The 27,008-nt window shown below is 38.0% G+C and overlaps 1 protein-coding gene across 1 annotated transcript; it reads left to right on the top strand.

Moving 5' to 3' along the window:
- Positions 1–2,389: 2,389 nt before the first annotated feature.
- On the top strand, positions 2,390–26,427 carry LOC102198944 (sodium- and chloride-dependent taurine transporter-like). The gene is made up of 15 exons (XM_005724371.1): positions 2,390–2,710; positions 12,210–12,439; positions 12,528–12,662; positions 15,799–15,887; positions 16,212–16,357; positions 16,545–16,677; positions 18,213–18,347; positions 18,736–18,839; positions 18,952–19,076; positions 21,613–21,725; positions 22,748–22,885; positions 24,645–24,747; positions 25,390–25,490; positions 25,786–25,956; positions 26,186–26,427. Exons 2-15 carry the CDS (start codon positions 12,211–12,213, stop codon positions 26,342–26,344), a joined length of 1,881 nt encoding a protein of 626 aa, XP_005724428.1. The 5' UTR covers positions 2,390–2,710; position 12,210; the 3' UTR covers positions 26,345–26,427.
- Positions 26,428–27,008: the final 581 nt, after the last annotated feature.

The raw sequence follows: 27,008 nt of genomic DNA, 5'->3' as shown, positions 1-27,008 counted from the left end.
ACAACACCTTGTTACATGAAAAACTCTTGCCCATGCCAATAGTTAGTTTCAAAACTCTTATTTTTTTCTTAATATTATGATTTGTTCTGTTTCTCAAAGCAGTAAAATAGTAAACATCCTTATCTTCACCCAGCTGCTTTAGCCTGCCAGTGACCTTATGCCAAGTTCTTAGTTAACTTTTGTGACACATGGACGCTGCCCATTTGCTCTGAATAGATAAAGCAGCAATTTAGTGACAGTTTGCAGGAGCACAGTGTGTGTTATACATAACTCAGTGTTTACATTCAGTGTTACTCCTCAATATGCAGTGTGAACTATATAAAATGTTGAATATATTTTTCGTCTTAGTGAAACAACAATGCATTTTAAATGTATTACATGTGTCTCCTCCTGCTGTTGTACTGCTGGCACAGTGACACATATTTGCAAAATAAACAGAAAATGGGATCTACTGAAAAGTCTTTCCTCCCTTCACTTTGTGAAATTGTCATCCAGGTCAAGGCTGAATGGAAAGTCCTGCAGAATGGTACACAGCTACTTCTGTGTATCCACACCCATTTTTTATTCATCCTGTGCACTATGGTGACAGTGCTTAGTGGGACAGATCTCATCATCTGCGTATCCATATTTGGTTATGAGCAGTATATATGATAGTATTGGATTCCAAGAGTCCACTGTCGCTGTGGCTAGTTTTCCTACTGAAGAGATTACTAACGGTGCCACTAGCATGGCTCTCTTTGAAGGCCTGAAAAGAGTGGCTTTCTAAGGTGGCACTTGGAAGTTTGCATTAGAGGCGTTGAATACGTATGTTTCTGTTGTTTGTGCTTTAAAACTAATAATAATAATAATAATAATAACAATAACAATAACAATAATAATAATGCTTTTGAAATTCAATGTTCAAATCCAAATTTAACAGATGTTTGAATGGAGTTTTGTCACATTGTGTCTGTAATTTTCCATTAAAGTTTCTGAGAAATTGCACTGCCCTTCTTACAACAACAACAACAACAGGTTGCAAGTTTCAACTTGTCTAGTATTAATAATCTTTCCTTGAACCCCATCCCAAACAAACAAACAAACAAAAAAACTCAAAACAATATTTGCAAGTTCCAGTTATGAATGAGTCTCATCTAAACGCTTGCTTTTTGCAACATATTTGCCATCATATCCAACTTTTCTCATGATGGCTATGTAATGTATAGTTGCACTGGCCAAAATCAAATCAATTTTTTAAAAATGACCATAAATCAGTTTCCCAGATCAGAGATTACATAGTGAGACTACAGTCTGGATTTAAGTCAGTCCTTCAATAAGGTTAGAGAAAAGAATCTGTCTTCACTGTCAGCTGAGAGTCTACAACAAAAATATCTCCAATATTTAAGTCCAATGTTTTTTGGCCCCTCCGTCCACTTCAACATCTTCTCTACACAATCCTTTTGGTCGTAACACAAAAAGGTGTTGAAAATTTAAAAAAAAAAAAAAAAAACACGTGTTATTTATCTATTTGTTAATGGCAGGTTAGCCTCAAAACAACAGTTACCAATAACAACCCTTCAATCACCCTAACCCATTTACCAATATGGATAAAGTATATGGAGCCATAACCTTATACATGGACTGGTTCTTATATAGAGCTTTTCTACTTGGAGCACTCAAAGTGCTTTTTAGAGTTTTTAGTTATTTGTTTTTTATAGTGTACATCAAGAGTCTGACGGAAACATACAGAATATAGGAAGACAATTATCAGTTCCTTATCAAAGCATAGGATTACAAAATAACAGAAACATCTTTTTATTCACAACAAAAAAACTCTGTCAGGCAAGTTAGTTTCGATTTAGATTTGAGCTTGACTTGTTTGTGATAACGTTTTTTTTTCTATTGTGAAAATAAAAAAATAAAATAAAATGAATAAATAAATAATAAAAATGTGGCTACACATTAAAAAGAGCTGCTGAATCTGTGTTACCACAAAAGGTGTTATCTCGTAGAGATCGTTTATTTCCACACGTGCACTTCTTCGCCTGTCCTCGGCCGCGTGTGGGGAAGTGGAGCTAATTCAAGAACGCGCTCGAAAATCTGAGCGCGTGCTCGTGAGAGGCGGATAAGACATAGACTAAATGGAGAGCTTGGCACTTTAATATCTATTAATGCTGCATGTGATGCTTGTAAACACCAACTTTTTTTTGGATGGCCCAACATAACCTTTAAAGGCATGCTGGTTGAAGTAACAATAACTCTAACAACAAACAAACAAAGGAAACAAAGTATAGCCTAATTTAGCAACAATTCCCAGATAGAACATGGAAAAATAGCTTAATTTAAACTATTATCATAAATATGATCATAACTACTAGCTAGTAAATGGCTATATTCATTTCCTGATGCTTTGCAAACGCGCAGTTTGCCTTCACAAAAAATCCGAGTGTGCTGCTGCACCCTGAAGGCACCATAGACCTCTCCTGTTGCTCAGAGAGGAGGCAAGCCGGTGATTTTCCACTGCTGCTGCTTCTCTGGTCCCCCAGTTTTAAGAGACAAAGGTCAGGAAGAGAAGCTTATAAATAGGCTTAAATATAGGCTCCCGACGCGTTCAGTCCTCAGTCGCTCTAACGGACTCAAGAGGTCACGGACAAGACGAAACGGACAAGGGACGGCGCTCAAAGGACATTAAAAGGACAAAATAACAGAGGAAAGCACATCAACATTGCAGGTAAAGACAAAATGCACCCTCGTTGCACACCTACAAAATATTTCACGGAGAGATGATGGTGTATCTTACATGCATTCTCTTATAGATTTTTTCTAAAATATCAAATTACGATTTTTGATGTTTTGACTTATTTCGATTTTGTGTCTGAATGGAAACCTTTCCTTTTAAACCCCGAGGAACAGAAAAAAGTTCTTGTCCATTTCTAAGTTAAATCCATCGCATGTGTTTCATTATTATTGCTGGTTTTACTGATGGCAGTGTATACACGAGATGTCCGGGTGAAGATCTGTGAGGAAGCTGTGAGGTAGATTTGGGTGAAGGCTGTTCTCCCCTCGTCGGTGAGCGAGCGTTTAGGAAGGATCACTGGTGGACTTGTGTTACCCAGATGGCTACAGTGTCATTTTGTATTATTGGAATATGTACAATTATCTGTTTCATCAGTAGCTTTGTCATCTGTGAGATGTAGCGGATTCACACATGTCTACGTCAGATGCTTTTATTTGAGAGGATCTTATTAATTTCTACCATTTGCTTGCTGTATTTATTTATTTATTTATTTTAAATCGTCTTTGTTTAGGATGGCGAGCAGCGGATTTAGTTCTGTTATCTGATTATTTGCTTTTACAGCCTACGCGAGTCTTACAGTCTTTGTCTCTCTTTTTTATATACATATATGTCGCTTTATTCTTAGGTCCATGGATATCCACATTATTTAAACCAAATGAGAAGTTATATTTTTGGTCATTTAGGTTTATTATATATAGACTTTGTTTCGAATAATTGCGTTGCTGAACTAAAAAAGAAAGGGGAAGTGAGACGAGAAGGCGGAGATGCTCGTTTGTCGCTCTGAAAGCATCACACGCTGCTTCCCCTTAAAACGTCTCTCTCTCTCTCGTCCTCTCTCGTCCTTTTTCTTTCTTTTCTCCTTCGCTTAATTTTGTCTCCGTAACTGCACTATTTGTGACAATGAACGGGGGACATTTTACCGTCTCCAGTAACAAGTGCATGTGCAGCGATCATTAGCTTCCTATTGCTATTTAATTGTTAGAGTATTGAGAAATTACGTTTTTCGTCTGTATACGTTAATCTTACGCGCTTCGTTCGGTCTCACATTTATTCACAAGGGGTCGCTACAGTGGATTGCTCAATACCGGGGACCTTGTGTTAGGTGAATGGGTAAATCACTACACTACAGGGCTCTTAGACGTCTTACAAAGGTTGGAAGAGAATAAAAAGATGATTACTGGTAGCCTCAGTGTGCCTTGGAGGGGTTTGGTTCTGATAACAAGTAGTTATTTCCTTTTTGGGTTGGTTTCAGAGTTGGAAATGTACCCAGGATTTTTAACTCAGGAAGATGATAAAACCTGGAATGGAATATCTTTCAGAAAGAGACCTTTACAAAGGGTTTAGGAAACCGAATGGAGAGGGGAAAAAATCTTATCTATGAAGTTATTTATACTATTTGAGTTTGAAATTGGATATTCAGCCTTGACAGAATTGATTAACAGTTGATAAACAGTGTGACATCTCCCACACAGACCATAGATTTCAGTGCAAGGTTAGATTAATAGTGTTTTCTTTTTTTAATCATATATAAGTGTCAGTTACCAGTTCTTGTTAACTTTTAACTATATTCGGGGAGCAGTTTTCTGTGTTTTAGAGCCCAATGACACTGAGTGGAAAATATACTGGTATAGGGCTAGTGTTAGGATTTGACAGAGACATTTCTGTGTGTATTTTCTCTGCTAGTGGCCTTGAGTTTAATCTAATCTTGACTGATGTAGGCAAAAATCTCATATAACTGACGTCTGCTGGCAAGTGACTAATTTCAAGGGGCTGTAAAAATTTATGAAAATCAAGAAGTGTTCAGTGATTCAGTCTATCAGAATCATATACCCTCATTCTCATGGCTTTTTATGAAAGCTGGCAAACTTTTCAGTCAGTTACATGTTTGATGCTGTCATCGGTATCATGTGGGATGAGGGACAGTGGAGCTTTGAACAATGTCAGGAGTGATGTTAATACGGTGGGTTGGAGTGATAAAGAACGAGAGTGCACATAATGAGCTTAAAATGCCTGCAAAAGACCCCTACACATGTGACAGTTTATGGGTCTTAACAGACTTAAAAGGCACGTGAGTTTGAGTGCTGAGTTTGATGTGTGAAACTGTCGAATAGCACTGGAAGCTCAGGATAATGTCAGAGCTAGCTGGTTAGCAGGGACTGATCTTTTCAAATTAAGAGAGGTGATGTTTCTGTAGTGAAGTGATTTTGAATTGTGTTGTCCTCTTGGATGTAAAAAAAAAAAGAAAAGTAAATGACTAATAAAAAAATATCTGTGTGTGGGGAAACACTGTACCGTGTCCAGAGATGCACTTCTTAGATTGTACATCACGCTTGTCTTTGTCTTTTATATTTGTGTTTTAATATCTAATCTGTAAAGTATATTTCAATTTTAATATGTTTGTTGTATTGTAAATAATAGTCATTTATGTAAGTGAAAATGTAGTGGGAATTTGTTGTTCCCTTGTCTGACAAACTACTGCTGAAAGCTGACGTGTCAACTGTAGGCTGTTGCTGTTAAATGATTTATTAAGTCAGTAATCTGAGGGTAGTGGAGCGTGCGTGTGTGCGTGCGTGCATGTGTGCGTGCATTCACGCCTGCGTGTGCATTCATGCGTGCATGTGTTTGTGTGCATTCACGCGTGCGTGTGTTTGTGTGCATTCACGTATGTGTGTGTTTGTGTGCATTCACGTATGTGTGCATGCATGTGCATATTAGTAAAATCTTAGTCATGGTGACAACAGCACTTTTTACAGATTAAATCTGAGAAAGGTGGTGCAAACCTATACTGACGTGGAGGATGAAAACATAAACTGTTGCATTGCATGTGCTGATATCAAACATTTATGATCAGGTGGCCTTGACATCAGACATGCCGCACTAAATATTAACCAACTTGAACCGGTAAGCAACATAAATTCACACCATTATGTTAGTTCACTATGAGCTCATTGCTGTTGGAGCTGCCCCATTAATCTTATATGACTGTATAAATGTGTTGAGGTCTCAGTTTGAACATTTATTTAAAAAGCATTGACAGCTTTGAAAGATCTTATTTATCTTGGCTATTGAAGGTGAAAACAACAACGATAGTGATTAACACCTTATATATTTGTATATCAGGCTGATGAAAATTGCATATGTGCATGCGTTATCATGGTGATTGACTTTAATACATTTCATGCAAGATAACTGACAGAAGATAAAAGATCAGCATCACCTTGTGGCTAACAAACCAGTTTACCAGGAAATGTAGAAATTTTGGATTCTTTTAAGATCCCCAAAGAAATGATTAATCAAAACAAGACACTGAGAAAATGTTTTTGCACAATATATTCCAGAGAACTTGAACTCAATACTTCTGTAGACTTGATGAATATGGTGGAAGTTGCAAAAAAACCCTCAAGACAAGGGAGATAAGCTAGGGTTTATTCGCTTCTTGTGGTGGAGGGACCGTATCAATAATTAAACTCCTGTGAATACTATAATGAGTAAAATAGAGCTTCAAGTGCTATCCTTCAGTCTCCTAGTAGACAAACCTATGGTATCAATTTGAAACTCCTACGTCGCCTTATTTTCAAGTTATTGCATTTACAAACTTGGGTGTCCACAGCGCCAGTCTGTTGAGGTGACAACAATACCCCATTGGCCTTTTACAGCTGAGGGGTAAAAATGAAAACAACGAATTTACAATGTATCTGCTGGACATGCAATTTTGAATCTGTGAACCGAAACGTTTATGACGAAAGGTTCGGTTAAAACCGTGCATTATTCTTTCATAATAAACCTCAGCTTATCAGGAATCTCTTAAAAACCAAAATATGACCAAAGTTTTGGGCAAAACGTTGAAATTACAGAGACACTAAAACAAGCCAAAATCTTTGAAGTTCTTGAATGTTTAATTGTTAGATACATATTTGCAGTATGTGAATAATTGAAGCTCAGCTCCACTGACCTGTTATAGTTTGCAGAACTAGAGTGGAAAAAAAATGTTAGCAGAACCGACAGTGAGTGTTAACTGTAGCTTGATAAGCCTTTTGGTAACTTTTGATAACTTTCTGTTGCCTCACATGCTCATACTTCTTGTGATTCCTGGTGTTCAAAGAAAAGCCTTTAGTCTCTTTTTTGGTCCATCAGCCCAACATCTATTTTTGTATTTGTCTGCATGTGACTCTCACATGCCGTTACCTTCTGTAGCATGATTAATTTTTAGTAACAAATGTGTACACGGACCTCACTGTTTCTTTTTGTCTTCATGCCATTGTGTTTTCAGCTTTCCCCATCCAAGTTAATCTTTAACAGCTTTCAGTCACTCTTTCCTTTGTCCCTATGTTCCACCTATTTCTCACTCTTTTTTTTACTCATATTCACTCTCTGTGTTTCGGTTTCTTTTCCTGTCTTTCTTTTCCAAGTTTTGTATGATCATTTCTATTTGTCTGAAATGAAAATGAGAAAAGAGCATCGAGAAGTGTCTGTACTTATGCAAAGTGAGGTAGCATTAATGAGGGAAAATTGTAAATAAACAAGAGTGTCTAAAGGAGTGCCTTGTAGAAAATAACCATAGTAAAATTAAGAGGGAAGGTAGCTATTGGAGGGAAACAACAGAAAATTTGCAAACAAGGACAAGCTGATTTAAAAAGTGACCCAGGAGGAAAAGGGTGAGTGATTACAAGAAAAGGGGGTGGGGGCAGCAGAAGCAAGCTGTGGAAATAAAGTGTGGGGGTGGGGGTAAAGGGTCGAGACTTCTGAAAGGCCCTGTGGGGGGTTGAAACATGAAGGATGTATAATGAAGAAAATGTAGAAAAACTAAAAGCAAAGGAGGTCAACCAAGATGATGAGAAAATGGGAATTGGAAAGGCAGAGGACAGCTGGTTTAGTGTTGCATCTCACTGTGTTTGGAAGACTGCTGTTGATTATTTTGTTACTGAAACGTCCAATCTTATCTCTAGTCTTTGGTAAAATATTTGAATCTGTCATCCTTAAGCCCTAAATCCAATAATTCTATTCATTGCTCATAAGCTAATAGGCTGAATAGCCTAAATAGCTCATTTGAAATGAATGAAATATCTAATATTGACATGTTTGTTAAAAGCACAATGTGATGAGCGTAAAAGAAGACTTTAACAGAAGACAAAATATGGGCGAGGAAAAAAGAAAACAAATATGCAGGGGATGAGTAAAAGAAATGTGAGGCAAAAAAAGAGGAGAGTGGATGTAACGGGCAGCTGCAGCCAGCCCAGTGGAAATGTACATGGTCTCAAAATAGGAGAGTGTGTTATGTAAGTACTTTGGGACTGTAGTAAATATGTGAAGTCACTGAATGCATATCCAGAGTCTGGGTCCAGTGAGGTCCACCCTCACACACAATGGTTCTCTGTTGTGCACAAAACTTTTGGCCTGAACTTTAAATCATCCCACAATTCATAGTGGTTTCCAAGGCCAGTCTAACTCCGTGGGAGTCATGTTGTAGGAAATCGTGGAATAGCAACATTCCCGTGAACAGATTGGGTTCAGTCTCTTTGAAATGATGCCTTTTTCTTGGGATGAACCACCTGAGCAGCTAAATCTACAGCTACACATGGTCACCACTCAATTACTTCTGTTTTCCACCACTTATCTGGGTCCAAGTCTGTAGTGAAAGCAGACTACACAAGATAGATGATGTGGCAGAGAGGTAAAGCTATCTCTTCCTGTGAAGTCCTGAAGCACTCCCAGGGCAGACTGAGTACACATCACTTCAGAGTGTTCTCGGTCAGCCCCAGGATTTAAACGCAGTTAATGTGCCTAGAAGATCTAATCTTAGAAGCGCCCAGGAAACATTCTCATCAGATGCTGTTTTCCAGTGATGTTCAAGACGATTCATTGCAGTATGCTGAATCACTAGAATCAGTTAGTTCAAAAGAATTGTTCAACAAATCGTTCAGCTTTGACCGAATTGTACTCACTGGAATTCAGCACAGTAACATTTCTAGTTAAAGGAGCTAGTGCTAGCGATCATAACGGACAAGCTAAATGCTATTCATAATTCTTGAGATTTTAATGATTTCCTAGCTGAAAATTGGGGAGTAGTACTAATATAACTGTCAAGTCTTTATTTTTAAAAATTATTTTAAGCTACTCTGCAATTCCCTCCAAAACATGAGAGGTGATTCTGGCTGTTTCAGCAACTGACTGTCACTGCGTCACTTTACATTGACTGTAAAGTACTTAAAGTTACAAATCATTAAACATAGGCCATTCCCCTGCAGCAAAACGATGAATTACTTTTGCTCCTCTACACGCTTTCCTAATACAAAGAAGTTTGTTCACTGGCCCTGCTGGGAACTTGAAGGTATGTGTTTGTCTTCGTATGGCTTTGTAAGTTTAACAACATGATGAATTGAATCAGAAAACAATGGCCTTCCTGTCAGTGTATTCCTGTGCACAAATGACTTAAAACACTTGGCGAGCAAGTTATTCCTACATGTTCACCAGCACCTGACTGGGGACAAAAAAGGTCATTTCAGGATATAATTCTGTTCACTTCACAAGTTAAACTCCTTGCACAAAGCTCAATAGATTGTACTACATATATGCTATGTACAATGTCTTAGGCCGTCCATTATACTTTACACTTCCACAAGACTGTTAGGGCCCCCAAAAGCTTAATCATCAAATCGTCAAAGTACCTATGTACCTGCCAATTTTTGGGAACTTTAGAATACTTCAAATGCACCTATGCCACTTTTCCTTGCTATTTAGCATGTTGTTGATACTAGAAGTGTCCGATTTGTCAAACTGTTTTATTACTGGATGATTCCCAACTACTACACTAGTAATTTCCAAAAGAACTGGTAGTACACAGTACATCCCAGCTAAACATTTTAATCTTGTTGTGCTTTTCTTTTTATGTATTTGATTTAACTTCACCCTAGCTATTTTAGGCAAATGCTTCACTCCCTGAGTCAGTTTATTCAGCTTATTGCATTAATTCCTGTGATGTTGCAACACAACAGAGCACATTGCAGTATCACGTGAATTCCTCTTTTGTCTACTAGCTGGTTTCCTTTTCAATTTAATATCTTAATCCAAATATATACAGGTATAATGTCACATATCTAGTGCTGTTAGGGGTCCTTTGTCTCTCCTAGCAGAAAGTCACTCACACAATATATGCACAAAAAGCCAGTTCTCTCCTCCTAGCATTACTCATTAACTTACTATAGGAAGTTATTCATGAAGATAAATATATGTGTCACTAACTGTGAAATCATTAACTTGTTTGAAATGAGAGATGGTATTGTACAGGGCTGTTTGTACTTAGTCAACCAAATATTGGCAGAAAAAGCTAGTATTTAGGCATGAACAGCTTTTTTCCCCCCCAATTCTACCTTGGTTGAAGATATCTGCTGATGCCAAACACCAATACACTAGTCTTAAATTAACAAGAGGCTAGGAATGATCCATTATGTGCCTGATTTAATCATTGATTTACTAACTTATTTCCATTAGTTAGTTTGTGTTCATTATAAGATTTGTAGGCTACTGCTTAATGCTGCTATTAAAAAACACAGTAGTTTCTCCTTTTGTTTCAGTGTGAGTGTGCCTCCCTTTAGTTCTAGTCACACACACAAATAATCTTAGGTTTCTCTTCAGACTTCATAGCTTTTGCGGCTTAGCGATCTGTAAGCCGCTCAGATAACGGATAACTCTCTTGCTGGGGTAAATTTTTACCCACCTTAGTGTACATCAATACCTTACAAGCATTCACCCATCAATGCAGTTGGTCACAGGATAATCAAAAACAGTGTTTCATACCTGCTGGCTGCTGCCAGCATGCCAGCAACATCTCATGAAGGAGTGGTGGCCATCCTTAACCAAAATGCTCATTTTTAACTAGTAACAACCCCACCCCACCCCCAATCTCTCCAAACAACGATATATTATATGAAAACAAATAATTTATTTATTTTTTTTATATCAAAACTTAGAATTTCAGTTTCAAATCACTTTTTCAAATGAATAAAACATTTGACCCTGATTTAGCTTCATAGACAGGTGAGATGAAATGATATCAGTGACGCTGGCATCAACACCTTATTCTGCAATAAAAGCCTTTAAAGAAATGTTACACTGAACATGACAACCGTTCATGTCCAGTCACTTGACCACAGTTTGTGTCCAATTTAAAAACAAATTCAAACAAAAAAACTGTAGGTGCAACTAAAGTGAAATACTTCCATGCTGTATCTGATTCAAACATAAGAATCATGCATTCTGACTAACATTCCTGGGTCTGGTAGAAGCAAGGGAGAAAAAACCCAACAACTTTAATTTAAATATCCAGGTAAATATAAACTGGAAACAAAGCCTGTATCTGCAGATAGCCACTGAAAAGTAGTCTTTCCCTCAGTTTTACCTTCTGTAAATATCATCCTGAAAGACACAATAAGATTGAAAGATGAAGACAAAGAACTAGAGGGTGCAGCAACCTAGCACATGGAAAGAGAGGGATGTGGCATTTTCCACAGTGACAGACATCTGCTGACTACTAAGTATGTCAGTCTCTTCCACGACTGTCTTTGTGTCCCTCATTGTCATTGCTGAATGGAAATTTACAGCTACAGTTGTCATCGTAACCCTTATAATGTTCAGCCAATCACAGCGCCATATTAAATAGTTTCAATGAGGAAGTGCCGAAGAAGGAAGACTAGTTTTACGGTTTCATCTTAAACGTGTTACCATATATTCAAATCTTTTTATCTTGACTCTGATCAGTTTTAGCTTTCATTTGAACAAAATGCATTCAAATTGAACTGTTTATTTTTACCAGCTTTCTTTTTCATGTGCTATTTAGTAAGGATTAGGCAACAAAACCTCTCGGTGAGCATTCAAAAAAAAAAAAAAGATATACAGTTCTTTTTGGGGTGTTTGTTTGTTTGTTTGTTTTTTTGTCAGTAATCAGTTTCATGTATCCAACAGATACTTTTTTATGCACTTATTTACATGACCACAGGAGGTCTCCTAAATATTCTTGGTCATTTTCTTCTTAGAACTGACAAAAATGGAGGATGCCTAACCTGATGGTTTATGAGTGGGTGCATAACCTGCTGGTAATGCCTGTGGGAGTGATTACAACTGATAATAGCCATTCAGTGGGATGGTTTGTGAAGCAGATGATAATTTTACAACTTCCTGAATCTTAAGCAACTGTTAAGCAGTTTTCCTGCCTCAGCTAATGTGTTTAGTCTCACAGTTCTTTGTCTCCAGTTCAGTCCCTTGCCACAACTGAAAAACTCAGTCTCAATCGTTCAGTAAAAATGCAGTGCATTCATGAAAGAAGGCACCAAAAAAAATATATATATATTTTAATTATTATACATTAATAATATTTTTGTTTTTGTTTTTCATGAATGCAGCTCTGACTTGATCTCTTCTTTGTCTTCTGTTTCAATAGAATGGCTCAAAAAGAGAAACTTCAGTGTCTGAAAGACTTCCATAAGGACACTCTGAAACCATCTCCCGGTAAGAGTCCTGGCACGCGGCCTGAAGATGAAGCAGAGGGCAAGCACCCCCAGCGAGAGAAGTGGGCCAGCAAGCTGGACTTTGTTCTGTCTGTTGCTGGGGGTTTTGTTGGTTTAGGGAACGTCTGGCGTTTCCCATACCTCTGCTATAAAAATGGTGGAGGTAAGGCTTTCAAATGCTGCAACAATTTATGTCAACTCATGGGGGTCATATTTTTAGGTTAATGGTTTCCCTTGTGTTCCCCATCTAGGTGCATTTCTCATCCCCTACTTCATTTTCCTGTTTGGTGGAGGTCTGCCAGTCTTCTTCCTGGAGGTCGCCCTGGGTCAGTTCACCTCTGAGGGTGGCATTACCTGCTGGGAGAAGCTCTGTCCCATCTTTACTGGTATGTAGTCCCTAATTAGATCCTCCCTGCTCAAATAATGAGCTTTTTCTTAGGAATCATATTATAGGTGCCCACGATATCAGTTCTAAAATAAAGAAACTGGAGATTATGGTGGTGGTTAGATGGAGTATTCACCCTAATTAACTCTGTCTCGGGTGTAACTTGTCTCATGAGGACTTTCCTCAAGGAAACCCATTACTTACTGCTGTTGAATCAGTAATTTCAGACACATCACCATAACTATTTCATTGAAATCTTGGGTATTATAATGATCATAAAATTCCAGTTATTGACTTAGAAAAACTTTCTTTCCATACACCTGCACCTGCACTTGTACCTGTGACTTCAGCTTCACTTACTTCCCCTTCTTTTGATAGCCCGCCAATTTGACTGAGTGCAGAGTACTTTCCATATCCAATCCGAGACTTTGAATTTTTCCAGACCTCTGTTTTTTCCACTGAGAAATGGCTGTGTAACATAAGGCTGAGTCACACCAGGTTTTCATCCAATCAGGCTGCTGAGACTTTACCCTGCAGCCGTTACCAGGCAGCCAAGCCTGCACTGGTACACCAACATACTGAGGACTCTATTGTGCTTTAACCTTCTCTGGCTCACACCTGCCAAGAGGCATTTCTTCAGTGTACTCTGACAGGTCCTCTGTAGTTATTTTCTTCCACTTTACTGAGCTCAAGTCTTTTCTTTTTCTTCTTCTTTTTTAATTCTAACGTCTTCTTTCTCCTCCTGTTAGTAAATGTCTTATATATTATTTTTCCCTCCTGTCCTTCTGCCCTGGGCATCTCCACTTCCCCTTCTTCATTTCATTCACTGTTCTTCTCACCTCCCCCTCTCCTCCTGTTCACTACCAGCCAAATAAGGTTAATGTATTCCTCCCTGTCTGTTCAATTCTGAATAGTCATTTTTTTGTAATATTTATACTGCTCCATCTTCAGCAATTGCACATTAACAGTCATTATTTCTGAAATGCATTCGTGGATTTAGTTCAGAGCTATAAACACATTCATTTCTTTCTTATAATCTTAATTATTTACTTGTCCTGCTATTCTTGCTTTCACATAAATACACAATCTTTCTTCTTTTCAGACACATTATCCTCTTGCAGTCTTGTACATGGATATCAAAGACAGACACACACACACACACAATCTCTCAAGACAGTGTACAGAGTGTCCTGAATCACACGTTGTTATGGCAACAGCGCAGCAACACATCAGAGAGATGATGAGAGAGAGAGGGAAAAAAGCAGAGCACAGATCTGAGGACCAGACAGATGGATTGACAAAAAACAGGAAAAGGTGGAGAGGGATTTAACAGAGGAGAGAGGTTTGAATGGAGAAGAGATGATGAGAGTGAGGGAATTAGAGGAAGACGGGGGGGAAACAAAGCATGGTAAAAGCAAAAGACAAAATAGAGGATATGAGTGAAACAGAAGCGAAAGGTCTATACTACAAGACTTAGAAAAAATAAAAAGAACATTATAAACAAGGGGAGAAAATCCAAGCAAAAAATTATCAAATATAATATGGACTTACTGGTATTTGTTGTTGCAATATATTATGTTGTGGGTTTAAAGTGAAATGTGATGTGATTAGCTTGGATTCAGAAATTTGAACTGTTGATGGCATTTTTTGGCTTTAAGGCCAAAGAGAGGCCAATAAAAACAGAGCAGATAGTATTAGACAGTATTGGACAGTATTAGAAAGGAATAGAAAAACAGCAAGAACTATAGACTGCATCTCGCACTCTTACACAAATAAATTACTGCTTCTGTGTAAACTGAAAGTTATGAGGGCTTGAAGAATAAAACTGTCATTGAGTTGTTGTGGCTAAACAGAACATGAACACAATGTCAGTGAGGGTAAACAAAATTACAACTTGGCCTTATTTGATTTGAAACAAAGCTTGGTAAAACACATGGGTGGCAACGTTGTGATATGTTATTCATAAAATGAAGTTCACAACACCAACACACACACACACACACACACACACACACGCGCACACAGAAGGCCAGTGACGTTGAAGGACATTAATTTGTATGAATGGCCTCAGTCGGCTGTGTTTACAAAAGCAATACAAAGCTTTTTCTGATATACTTACGAGGACCGTCGGTGACCTCTAAACTAAAATCTAATCCATGTCCAAATCTTGGTCCAAATCCCAGTTTCAACATCTGTTCTCATCTCAAGCAAGGGTTGGGGTTTTTCTTCCCTTCATATCCTTGTGTAGTGCATAAGAGCACACAGGAGTGCACACACAACTCATGTGTTTACCACCAGCTTATTCAAGTCATTCAAGGCCAGTACTGATGCAATGAATCTTAGCTGATATTAAACATGTTAGATGCACTATAATTAAAACTGAAGGTTAAAAAAGAAATAAATGATTGCTTTAGACCTTGTATTGGGTAAATGTTGTCCTGTACTTGTGATATCATTTTATAAGGACTAGCTATTTTGTAAAAAATGGATCTGATACTGCTGACTTTTCTGCAGATGTACAAATCTTGCAGTTTGCACTGTAAATTCTGTTAAGCGCATGTAACACTTAGTGCACAAAACCATTAAAAACAGGAAGTATCACTGAGACTCAAACTTATGAGGATGCAATGACTGGCTTGTAGAAATCTTTTTATCTAGTGAAATCCAAGTTTGCAATTTTCAGTTCTATCTTCTTTTTTTTTTTTTTTTTTTTTTTTTACATTTTAAAACTATTTTTAAAAGCGTGTATCATATATACAACCACTGCCATCTTGTGCTTTACACAAATTTCCCATAGAGTTTTGCTTAGGATTCAAATCTTTGTTTTGTTTTTTTTCTCTCCTTCTTTTGAACATCTCTGCCACTGGTCTCGTCGTCTTTTGTGGCCAATCAAACATCAGCATTAAACCTCTTCCTCTTATACAAGAAAACTGTGTGTTGAAAATTGTGGGGCTTTGGAAACAGTCACTAAAATATCATGTCTTATATAAGTTGACGTGCCAGAAAATGGCAATATTGAAATTGTTGTATATTATTTCAGAGAAAAGTAATAGTATAACTAATAATTATTAATAGTGATTTAATAGTTTGATGACCCGCTTCTTGTTTAATCCCCTGAACCGCTCTATTCTCTCCAGGCATTGGTTATGCTTCCATTGTGATTGTGTCCCTGCTGAATATCTACTACATTGTCATCCTGGCCTGGGGCCTCTACTACCTGTTCCAGGTAGGTTTGAAGGGGGGAAAGACAGCTGTTGAATATTCCATTTCATTTTCCACTTGTTTCAGGCATGTATTATTTACAATGGAGATAGGTGAGGAATTTACATCCGGGTAGTGCAATCTTTGATTCTTGTTAATTTAACTACCAGCTAACTGCCATGCAAGTTTTGTCTAAACTTACATTTTTCAGGGGACACATTCAACAATAGCTGCATAAAGAAGTGACTAGCCTGCTACCAGAACATGAATATAGTAATTATTATTAATAATAGTAATAATGCAGTTGTCATCATTTATCTTTTTTTTTTAAATTATTATTATATCCCAGTGTTTTCAGCCTGAGCTGCCCTGGGCCAAGTGCAATCAGCCCTGGAACACTGATCATTGCATTGAGGACACCTACCGCAAGAACAAAACCCTCTGGGTGGCTGCCAACGCCTCCAACTTCACCTCCCCCGTCACCGAGTTCTGGGAGTAAGTTACATAAAACCACACACACCTGCACACTTGCATAACCACAAACAATTGTTCATTCTTTGTCATGTAAAAGTTCAGTCAAGGTGAGGTAGAAAGTCGGCAATGAATCCTGCAGCTTGCAGACACACACCTACAGAGGATTATTTATTTATTTATTTACCCATTTATTTATTTATTGTTACAGGCATAATGTACTCGGTATCTCCAGTGGTATAGACGAGATCGGCCCAATTAAATGGGACCTGGCCCTGTGTTTACTGCTTGTGTGGGTCATCTGCTTCTTCTGCATCTGGAAGGGCGTAAAATCCACTGGAAAGGTAAATATCCTGTAGTGTCTCGTGTTCATTGCTTCGTCACTTCTTTATTCCTCTTAGAATACAGGGACCTGGTTTTTACAGGACATTAATTTCAGCTAACATCCAAGACATGGTCGTGCTTATCTGATTTTTATTTCTCGCCTTTGTGGTCTGACCAGGAGAACAATTTGCTATGTTTACATTTCCTTGTGTAAATACAAAAATAAGATCATAGGTTTTCAAACTAAACAAAGGCAAATATGGGTGACATAATTCATGTTTTAAATGTTACAATATTACTATTTAATACACTACCGTGTGCAGAATTTAGTCAATGGTGACTAAAAGAGGACAAAGTTGTAACACAATTTCTTGTTGCTTGACAAATCACTACGGATTTTTGTCTGATAAATTGATATTGGGTGCTTCCATGCATCAAGAAATTACCTAAGAATTTGTAGATTGCAATTGTTTTATTACTAAATATAATATCTACAGTGAAGAGCCACTAGTGTTATAATGTGTATGCCCCTGCTTGTGCTACAACAATGTCTCTGGCCTGTTGAGACACAAGTTCTCCTGTTCTTTACAGGTACTGAGACATTTGCAGCAAATCTGTAGAGCGTGAGGGGGGTTTCATATGTTACACTTCATTTCCTAGTATGCTACACAGATGCCTGGTCAAAGGAAGGTCTAAGAAGTTTGGACAACAAGTCAATGCCATGAGCATTTTGGCATTTTGCCCAAACCCTTCTTGAACTCTTGTTGCTGAGATGCTTTGACCCTGTTGTCTAGACATCTTAATTTGGCCCTTGTCACAGCTGCTGAAATTTTATGCTTGCCAGTTTTCCCAATTCCAACATCAATTTAAAAAAATGACAGTTCACTTCCAGCCTAATATATCCTTGACAAGTGAAAACTGTCTGTTTTATAAATTGGTATTTTCTCTACATTTTTCTATAGTATTGCAGGATAAATGTAATCTTGGGTATTTTTCAATATAGGGAATATTTCAGACCACGTTGAATTGCTGCTGCAGTAACAGCAGCAACAGCTTGCTCCAAGACCAAAGGCAATCAATCCCAGACCACTCTTTTTATAGCCCTAACACACTTTATTGATTGCGCTGACCTGATTGATACTTTCTAGTTGATCCAAGTTGTAATTCTTGTATTATTGTCACTCCTGCAAGGCCAAATGTGGTCACAGTTTTCCACATAAGAGATACTGGTACACCGCTATTGATTTAACCCCTTAGCAGTCCAATTAGTCCCCTAAACCATCCAATGTCCCGTGGGCGGTACGTCCGACTGCTAACAGGTTAACGGACCACCTGTGGTCTGTTGTTGTCCAAAATATTCCCAAGTTCACACACTGATCAAATCCATTATTTGTAATAAAGCCAGAGTATCAGCTAGCTGGCAAAATAAAACTACTGTGGATGGAGATTTGATAAGTTAATATATTGGCAGTAAAATAATTCAAACTGGATCATTTAGAGTTTGTCTCCAAAATGTGTGACCTTGCTCTTCTGTACCTGTGGTCTCCCCTTATAGGTGGTCTATATCACAGCCACGTTCCCTTTCGTCATGCTCATTGTGCTTTTGATCCGTGGTGTGACGCTGCCAGGTGCTACTGCAGGCATCAAATTCTACCTGTATCCTGACCTCACTCGCCTGAAGGACCCAGAGGTAGGTGTTAACCTGAGGTGCATGAGCAAGAAAACACTGTTATAGCTTTCCTTCACTAGTTTGACCACATACCTGTCCGGCTGTTCATACAGAAAAGAACCAAATTTAAATTCCAAAATTGTTGAATTCATAAAAATGGAACATGTGGTTTACAAGGAAATAAGATCGCAATAATATAATTGCTGTTGTCCTTTTTTTGGTTGAATGGCAACAAAACACATGCCTGCACACTGATTTGTAAAATGTGGCAAAAGAAAAGCCAAAAAAGGTTTTTCATAAACAACCAGAAACACAGTTTTATCCCACTTGCTTCGCTGTACAAAATCCCCTTAAATTCCCCCCCCATCAGCAAGCCTCAGCCTTTTTGTCCCCACTTCCTTCTTGGTAGGTGTGGATTGATGCTGGCACCCAGATTTTCTTCTCCTATGCCATCTGTTTGGGTGCCATGACGTCCTTGGGGAGCTACAACAAGTACAAATACAACTGCTACAGGTGAGCCATTAGTTTTCAGTGAGGGGGTTAGCGATAGGGGAGAGAGGGGGGGGCTAAAGGGATCCTTGTGTGTTCATTAACAAATCCTCCTCATGACATATGTGTGACATAGGGACTGTTTGCTGCTGGGAGCCCTCAACAGTGGTACCAGTTTTGTGTCTGGCTTCGCAATATTTTCCGTCCTGGGCTTCATGGCACAAGAGCAAGGGGTGGACATTGCTGATGTGGCAGAGTCAGGTACGAGGGTTCTGTAAAGGCGGCAGTGATGGTGGGCGCTGCTTCCTGGTTAACAAATAAAACAATAGCAATTATGAAGAAAAACAGCAACGAAACCTGAGTGAGAATTCGACTACACGTCCAGTTTCGAAATGAGTTGAAATTTGGAATTGAATGGATTCGCTGATTGATCTTAAATGACGGCATCAGAATATAAAAGCTTCCGAAATCAAACACTCCTTGACAAAAAGCAGAAATATTGACTTGATTTGTTAGCGCTCATTCGAACGAAACAAGTTGGGGCTGAGATGCATTTGAAACTCGATTGTGCTTTTTTAGGCACGCGTTGAAAACTGTAGCGGAGTGCACTTAGAATTAGCTGTGTCATATTGTACATGGATCTTGTGCCAACGTGATGTAGTTCTGAATTGTTCCTTTTGTGTACACGAGAGATTCCTGCCACCATTATTGTGGTTCCTTTTTTTGCGTGACATCGGCATATGTGGTTCTTGATTCTTTCTATTATTTATTTGTTGTTTTTAATCATGGTAGCTAGAGCCAGCGCCTTTATCTGTTTGGGTTTCTTTTCCTCTCCAATCATGTTGTCCATGTAAGACATGATTTTGTTTTGAATGCATGACTATCAGTATACTTTAGGTAAAAGAAAAAGAGTAGTTGTTTTCACGGCATCGTGAGATTGAGATATTTTGGAAAATGGCTTTGAGGGAATTGTAAGTGTCGACATCTTTTCAGCGTAGGAAGTGTAGTTTTCAGACAGAATCACAGGATTTAAGTTAAAAGCAGATGTGCAAAGGTATAAGTCACCCTCAAATGTGTTGGCACATGAAGCTTTGTCAGATGAGTCACAAACTTGAAATCTATACTAATATTTGTTTTTTCTGGTATATCATCATCAAATGCTCTGATCTTCATCTCTGCCCCATGATCGACCAAGAAAAAAACCCAAAATGTAGCTTTCAGTCTGCTAATGTCAAAAAAAGAGAAACTGTCCTTGCTGCCAGCCCACTTTATATACACTTAGAGTGGCAACGTATTGGTGGGGTGTGCAGAACTGTCAGAGATCAGTGTTGTTTGGTGAGTGGGCTGATGCTCCACAGGGAACTAGAATAGAAGTGTTGGTCAGAGGAATTGAGTCGAGCACCCTGCATATCATGGTTATCAGCTTGGTTTTCATGCCTTAGAAAGTTTGTCCACGTTTGTGGGTCTATGAACACGGAAGGTTACGTAGACAGCAGAATATAATAAGTATTGGAACATCTGCATGCTCATCAAGCCAACTCAGGCAAGCAGGTTATGAAAAGCCCCAAATCATCAGAAGTAAGTCTGCCTTAACTGCTAATGCTTGAATGTTTTGTGCACGACAGAATGTGCTGACTGAATACTCAAAGAATACTGTGGTTTTCACAGTAGAATGTAAGCACACACGACATGGCATTCAAATGCAGCTTTGGAAGTATTTGTAGAAATGACTGATCAATTTCATTGAGTTAATATAGCACATGTTTGTTTCAGGTATAGGAAAGGTTTTTGTTTTTTTTCTTTCTTTGTTTTTTTTTTGTTTTTGTTTTTTTGAGTCAACGCGCGGTGTTTGGTTGGATGCCTCATCATAATTTGCTACAAAAAATGCAACACATTGACACATCTTGTTATCAGCTGCAATGCTGTTTCGCTGTTATGGCTGCTTCCCTGTTCTTTGACTTCTGTTGTATAGTTCCCGATGTAGCAAGTCAAATAAGACCTCATTTAAAAAAAAAAAAAAAAAAAGAAACTACAGAAAAAAAGAACATGTTTGCTCTTTATCTGACCACTCATTTTGCATCTGCTGCTGTTTTGCATTGGTCCTTTTGCATTCCTTATAGAAAGGGTCATCCTAATTTCAGTCAGGAATGCAAAATGGCTTGGGTGAATTCGTTGAACCGTCTTTAGCAGTTGAGGTTATATTTTGCATAGAATTGCTGCAGTGTTGTGGTGTTGTATGGTCTTTTTGGTAATTTTATTCCACATAACCCATGTACCAGTTTTATTCCATTACATAATGTACATGCATCCATTTACTGAATGCTTTACAAGTTATCTCATGATTTACTTACTTCCACAGAGCTGCAGCTACATTATACTAAAGCGTGCATTTAATGTCATACTCTACCTGTATTTATTTTTCTGTTTGCCTTTTAGTGTAAGAATTCAGTGTAATATGTCATTGTTAATGATATGAAACTGTGCTGTGTTGAGTGTATACAGTTTATAGTGTGCCATAATGTGTTGCTCATAAGAGGTAAGTATGTGTATTACATATACTTTGGTGTTAGTGCATACTAGCTATATACAAAGTCATAAAACCAAAGTAAATAATTGTTCCCAACATTTAGCCAGTTTTTTATGATGTGTTCATATCCTGTTCTGCGTCTCCATTGTTTGGGGCTTCTTTTTCTCCCCCATAGGGATGCAGATCAGATGAGTTTATCATATGGTTCTAATGTTGCCTTACCCCCTTCCCCTTCTTTCTGCTCTTACCCCCTTCCCCTCTCCTCCGCAGGTCCAGGCCTGGCTTTCATTGCCTACCCTAAAGCTGTAACCATGATGCCTTTTCCTACACTCTGGGCAATCCTCTTCTTCATTATGCTGCTGCTGCTTGGCCTCGACAGTCAGGTTAGAGGAAAAACAAACTTTCACACATGGGTGACTGTTGGAGCTTCAGGAGGTTCGCCATAAAAGGAAATGCTGATGACACTTACAGGCGTCAGCTATTTTTAAGGTTCCCATAAGCAAAACATTTAACTGCTCATTGGCCAACCACAGAACCAAGTGTGTGAAGAAGCTTGTGCACAAATACAGTAGTGTTTGAAAAAGACTTTGGCTGGATATTTCGTGCTTTAAAATGTCTGTTTCTGTGCATAAATATAGACACAAAAAGTCATCAAATAGTATTCATTAATAGGTGAAATTAATAGGTGAACGACAACTGGAAAAAGATTTATATAAGATTATGTTTCAAATTCAGGAGAAACTGTTAAAAAACCCCACAACATTACATTACACAAACATTACTCTTTCAAGGTCATTTTTCTTTGAATCTTTGCACCACTCTGCAATAATCTTTATTATCAACAGACCGAGAACGTCTTTAACACCAATAAAACGTATGCAATCATGTGTATATATCCTTGCTATTGACCCCCTGTTGAGGTAGGCTACGATGCACATTTTAGTTGATGATTTTTTTTTCTTTTTTTAATATAGAAAATTTTTATTTTTCCTTTCCATATTCATTGTTATAATTATTTTCCTTGTTTTTGTTTTTATCAAAGCCACAGTAAGTGGGTGCATGATAGCACAGTGACGCACCACAACTGAGGTGGTTTGTGTGGTTGAATATTTGTCTTTAGACTCATAAGGGAATAACAATAGAACTACTTCTGCTTTTTACCTGAGTTCTAAGCTTAGACACTTTACACATTGTACCACAATTTCAAAAGAACCAACAATAACAACTCCGCTTCACCCACTCGTTAAAATGGCCACTGACTAGTCTGTGTTTGAAATTTTACACAGCCACGTCACATAGTGCTGCCAAACCTCAGCAACAAAAGTTGCACTGAAATATTTTGGATACTTATTAGTGCATTTATCCTTTTTGATTAATGCCACTGTATCTCTCGGTTCCCCTGCAGTTTGTGGAGGTGGAAGGGCAGATCACATCACTGGTGGATCTGTATCCGTCCTTCCTAAGGAAGGGTTACCGCAGAGAGGTCTTCATCGCTATTATCTGCTGCATCAGCTACGTGCTTGGACTCACCATGGTTACCAAGGTAACAACACAATAGAAAGTGAACACAAAAGAAAGCACCAGCAATCATGGCCAGAGCACTTTTAGAGCACTTAGAATCAGTGTAATCATTAGAAAATTATAAAACAGTCAAACTCTGATGTGTTGTGAATCACAAAAACAGTACTCGAACAGAAATGAATCACTCTGCAGTATTTCTCCACATGTTCACTACACCCACTGATAAATATACATACATGCATACATATGCACACTGTGGTTGCTGACCTCATTTCAGGCTCCATCTCCCAACTCAATACTCCAGGAAAAACAGTGTTCAGACAGCTATTAGTGTCGATCCCAAAAGAGATGACAGGGGGCTATTTATACTGTCAAGTCATGAGAACTTCCCTTCCCTCCTTTGATATTAATAGATATAGTAGACTTGATATAGCTCTTCTAAATCTCGTGCTTCCTCCTTCTTCTCTCTTGTTCCCGTCTGTTTCTTTTGTCTGTTGTTTTTCATCTCATTTAATTTCATCTTCCCTTTGCATTTACCTTGTTTGTAGCACCTATCTACAGTTTCCCTCAATGTTCTCTCATCCTCATCCTCCTTAAGCTTCATCTTAGCTGATTCTGTCTTTTTCACCTTTCTTTACTTGTACATAAGGCTCCTGGCAGTTCCTCATTATTGCAGTAATATCTGTAGAAGCACACCTTTCTCCTTCATTTGAAAAATGCAGCAGTCCTGATACAGCAGGTACCTGGTATTGTGTATATACTTTTACAATATGCCACATCCAGTATGCCATGGGCCATACTCATGAGAAATGTTTGACATGAAAAAATCAGGTAAAATGTTTAATTATGTTATGATATGAGATGGCAATCACTCATTTTCAAACCTGACTAGAAATTCTGAGTTACTTAATACAATCAGCCTGACAACTCCATTTTTTTGTTTAAATTGTTTTTTAATTACATATTTTGTTTTCTTGAACACGACCCTTGATAACCCAGTTCCACTTCTTTGTTTAACAAAACAGAAATCTATAATGACCAATTTTCCTTACACCAAAGGTGGGAAAAGCCCAATATTTTCTTGCTTTATTACTGCAAAGTAAGAAACACTTAAATGAGAATCTACAGGTCAGTAATTATACAAAGTGGGTTTTTTGTTTTGTTCTTCGGCAATCCTCGTACTTCGCTTTTTCTCCTACGATCAACATTTAAACATTATCTCTGTACTTACAACCTCCCATCACTGTTTTCTGCCCCAACCCGTGCTCCCTCCCCTCTTCTCCCCTTCTCTTTCACGCCCCCTCTTGTTCCCATGACAATATCTTTTTATGGCAGCACTGGCCTGATTTCAGTTCAGGATTCCCATGACTAACTTCTCACAATGGATAAACGTGTGCACACTCAAAGTACATGTGGACATTTTGGCTGCTCACTTTTACTCTGTATTTACCTTAGCATCCTATAATAGTCAAATTAGTACATGTATGATTAACAGTTTTTCATAGTTGAGTGTTCTTGTCACACTTGTCATTCTTACACCAACTGATTGCAAAGGAAAACCACTATTGTACTTATTGTAGTATAACCCCATACACTTAAAGCCACAGTAATGCTGGTATACAGGTCTTTCTGTTGTAAAGCATGGTAACAAGATGAAAACTGAAAATACCTGAAATGCACCTGGACAGAGGAGAATTTAAAAAAACAACAACAAAAAAACCAAACTTATTTTAAAACTAAGTCTGTGTTTTGTTTTGTGTTTCTGTTGTTGTTTTTTGCAGGGTGGCATGTATGTTTTCCAGCTGTTTGACTACTATGCAGCAAGCGGTGTGTGCCTTCTGTGGGTGGCATTCTTTGAATGTATAGCTGTTGCCTGGGTTTATGGTGAGTACTACATAAATAATACTTTTTTTTTTAATGGTTTTCTTATGAACACCAGTTAACATGACCTTGTGTTGTGTATTCAGACAACAAAAAGTTTACTGATAAAGTACCTAGTAATGTCTATTAATATCCTAGCTATTTGTGTGTACACTCTTTTGTTATAGAAGGTGACAGACAGACAGAAAAGTCCGCATAGACACCTCAAATCTATCTTGTCAGAAAAAATATACTTATTTCTGATCATGAATCTGCAAACAATTAATAAAGGATGAGGTTGTCTAAAAGTAAAATTTTCTAAATTATTTCCTGTCTGTAATCTGTGACATGTTAGTTACTTTGGCAGGTGTCTTTCATGCTGTTGGAATCCATAATTTTGGTTCAGTTTACACTGATAGGATTTGAGCCTTCAGATTTCTAATTTGTGGATGAGGCCTAATGTCATAGCATCTAAATTTTATTTTATTTAAATATTTATTTCTTTATCATTTTATCATAATTTCTTTATTTTTTTCAATTTAAAATAATGCTCTAAATTGGCTGAAGTGCTACAGCAATATGACAGTAACAGACTTCAGTAAGAATTCAGCTGCAGTACTTCACAACAGTTAGGAGGCAAGCCAATTGAATATTTTATCTCCACAGGCGTTGATAATTTCTATGATGCGATTGAGGACATGATTGGCTACAGACCAAATCCTTGGATGAAATGGAGCTGGACTGTGGTCACTCCTTTACTGTGTATGGTAAGGACTGTTGTTTCATCAATCAGATAATCAATTAAACTTGTTCTCATTTCTGAGAAATAATTTCAACTTTTTTCCTCTGAATTAACAATCGACAACTTTTTATTCACTGAAAATTGTACTAGTGTCATCATGAGCTTTTCTTACATATAGTTTAGAGATATTTCACCACGTTATACGTTATGCTTTGGGTATAACACAGTAATTTATTTATTATTTATTACCAAATACCCAGATACAAAATAATTAAAAATACATTTAAAAAAACGTACACTTCTGCTCCTTTCCAATCCAGGGTTGCTTTATCTTCTCTTTGGTCAAATACAAGCCATTGACGTACAACAAGATGTACCAGTATCCTGACTGGGCCATTGGAGTAGGGTGGACTTTGGCCTTGGCTTCTATGATCTGCATCCCCATGGTGGTTGTCATCAAGATCATTCGATCTGATGGGCCGCTCATTGAGGTGGGTGCCTGGCTGTTAACTGTTTAGCTCTTCTCTTTCTTCTCTATTATTCATCACTTCACTTTTAGTGGAATTAATGGAATCTTTTAGATTGTAATTCAGTTACAATCTGTCTGACATATCCTGACATCTTTTCATAAGAGTTTGCTCATCAGTTGTCCTTTCTACTTTCCCTATAACTTGACCATTTCTTACCTTCAGTTTTCTAATCCCACCTTTCTCCCCACAGAGGATTAAGGCAGTGGCAGCCCCGGTTCGTGGTGGAGCCAGCTCCCGTCCTGCAGACCACCGTGGGCCTAAGGAGCTCTCCTGTCCCCTGGACCCCAATGGGAACAAGGGCCTACTGATGAAGGCCCCCACTCACACCATCGTAGAAACCATGATGTAAAGGAATGAGGCGGAGGCTCTCCATGAGATCGCTCTCCTCCCCTCTCCTGTCCTCTAAAATGCTTTTAAAGCTAGCTAGCTTTCTGTCTATCTGTCTGTCTTTGTCTGTCTGGTGGACTGATAAGGGTTTTAAAGAAAAAGTTCAAATCTTTTAGGAAAGTTTTGAAAGTAGTTTGCTGTTGGTGGTCTTCATAAGAGGGTAACAGTCACATTTCAAATCTATTTCTGAATGACTTAAAAACTGTTTTGTTTTTTATTTTTCCGTATAAATAGTTTTCATGTGACTACACGTCCCACTGTGTTCTTGCTTTAAAGGCAAGGTGGCAAATTAGAAACAGCCAGCGGCCATGTTTCACTGGCTACTTTTGCACATAACCAGCCATTATTCTAGAAGAAAGTGGTTATTGAGTCTTGGAATCAAATCATCTTTTGTAGCCACTATATACAGAGAATTCCTACAATAGGCACTGATCACCAAAAAATTTTTTTTTTTTTTTTTTTGAGCTGCTTTGATGGATATTTTATTATTATAATAATAATAATAATAATAATAATAGTAATAATTATTATTTGCCAGTTATACTATGATCATCGTATAGTTCTCTGAGGGCATGTGCCACAGGATTACGCTTTGGCATATTCTGTTCCATTATGTTCGGCAGAGG

This window comes from Pundamilia nyererei, unplaced genomic scaffold (assembly GCF_000239375.1).
Source record: "Pundamilia nyererei isolate P.nyererei 1_Seehausen unplaced genomic scaffold, PunNye1.0 scaffold00012, whole genome shotgun sequence".
Classification (NCBI taxonomy): Eukaryota; Metazoa; Chordata; class Actinopteri; order Cichliformes; family Cichlidae; genus Pundamilia; species Pundamilia nyererei.
This window is presented reverse-complemented; position numbering and strand designations above follow the sequence as displayed.

Coding starts and splice junctions, on each gene's coding strand:
- LOC102198944 (XM_005724371.1), top strand. CDS start 12,211: ATGGCTCAAAAAGAGAAACTTCAGTGTCTGAAAGACTTCCATAAGGAC. Junction 21,726..22,747: donor TGCTTGGCCTCGACAGTCAG/GTTAGAGGAAAA, acceptor GTTCCCCTGCAG/TTTGTGGAGGTGGAAGGGCA. Junction 25,491..25,785: donor TCACTCCTTTACTGTGTATG/GTAAGGACTGTT, acceptor TTTCCAATCCAG/GGTTGCTTTATCTTCTCTTT.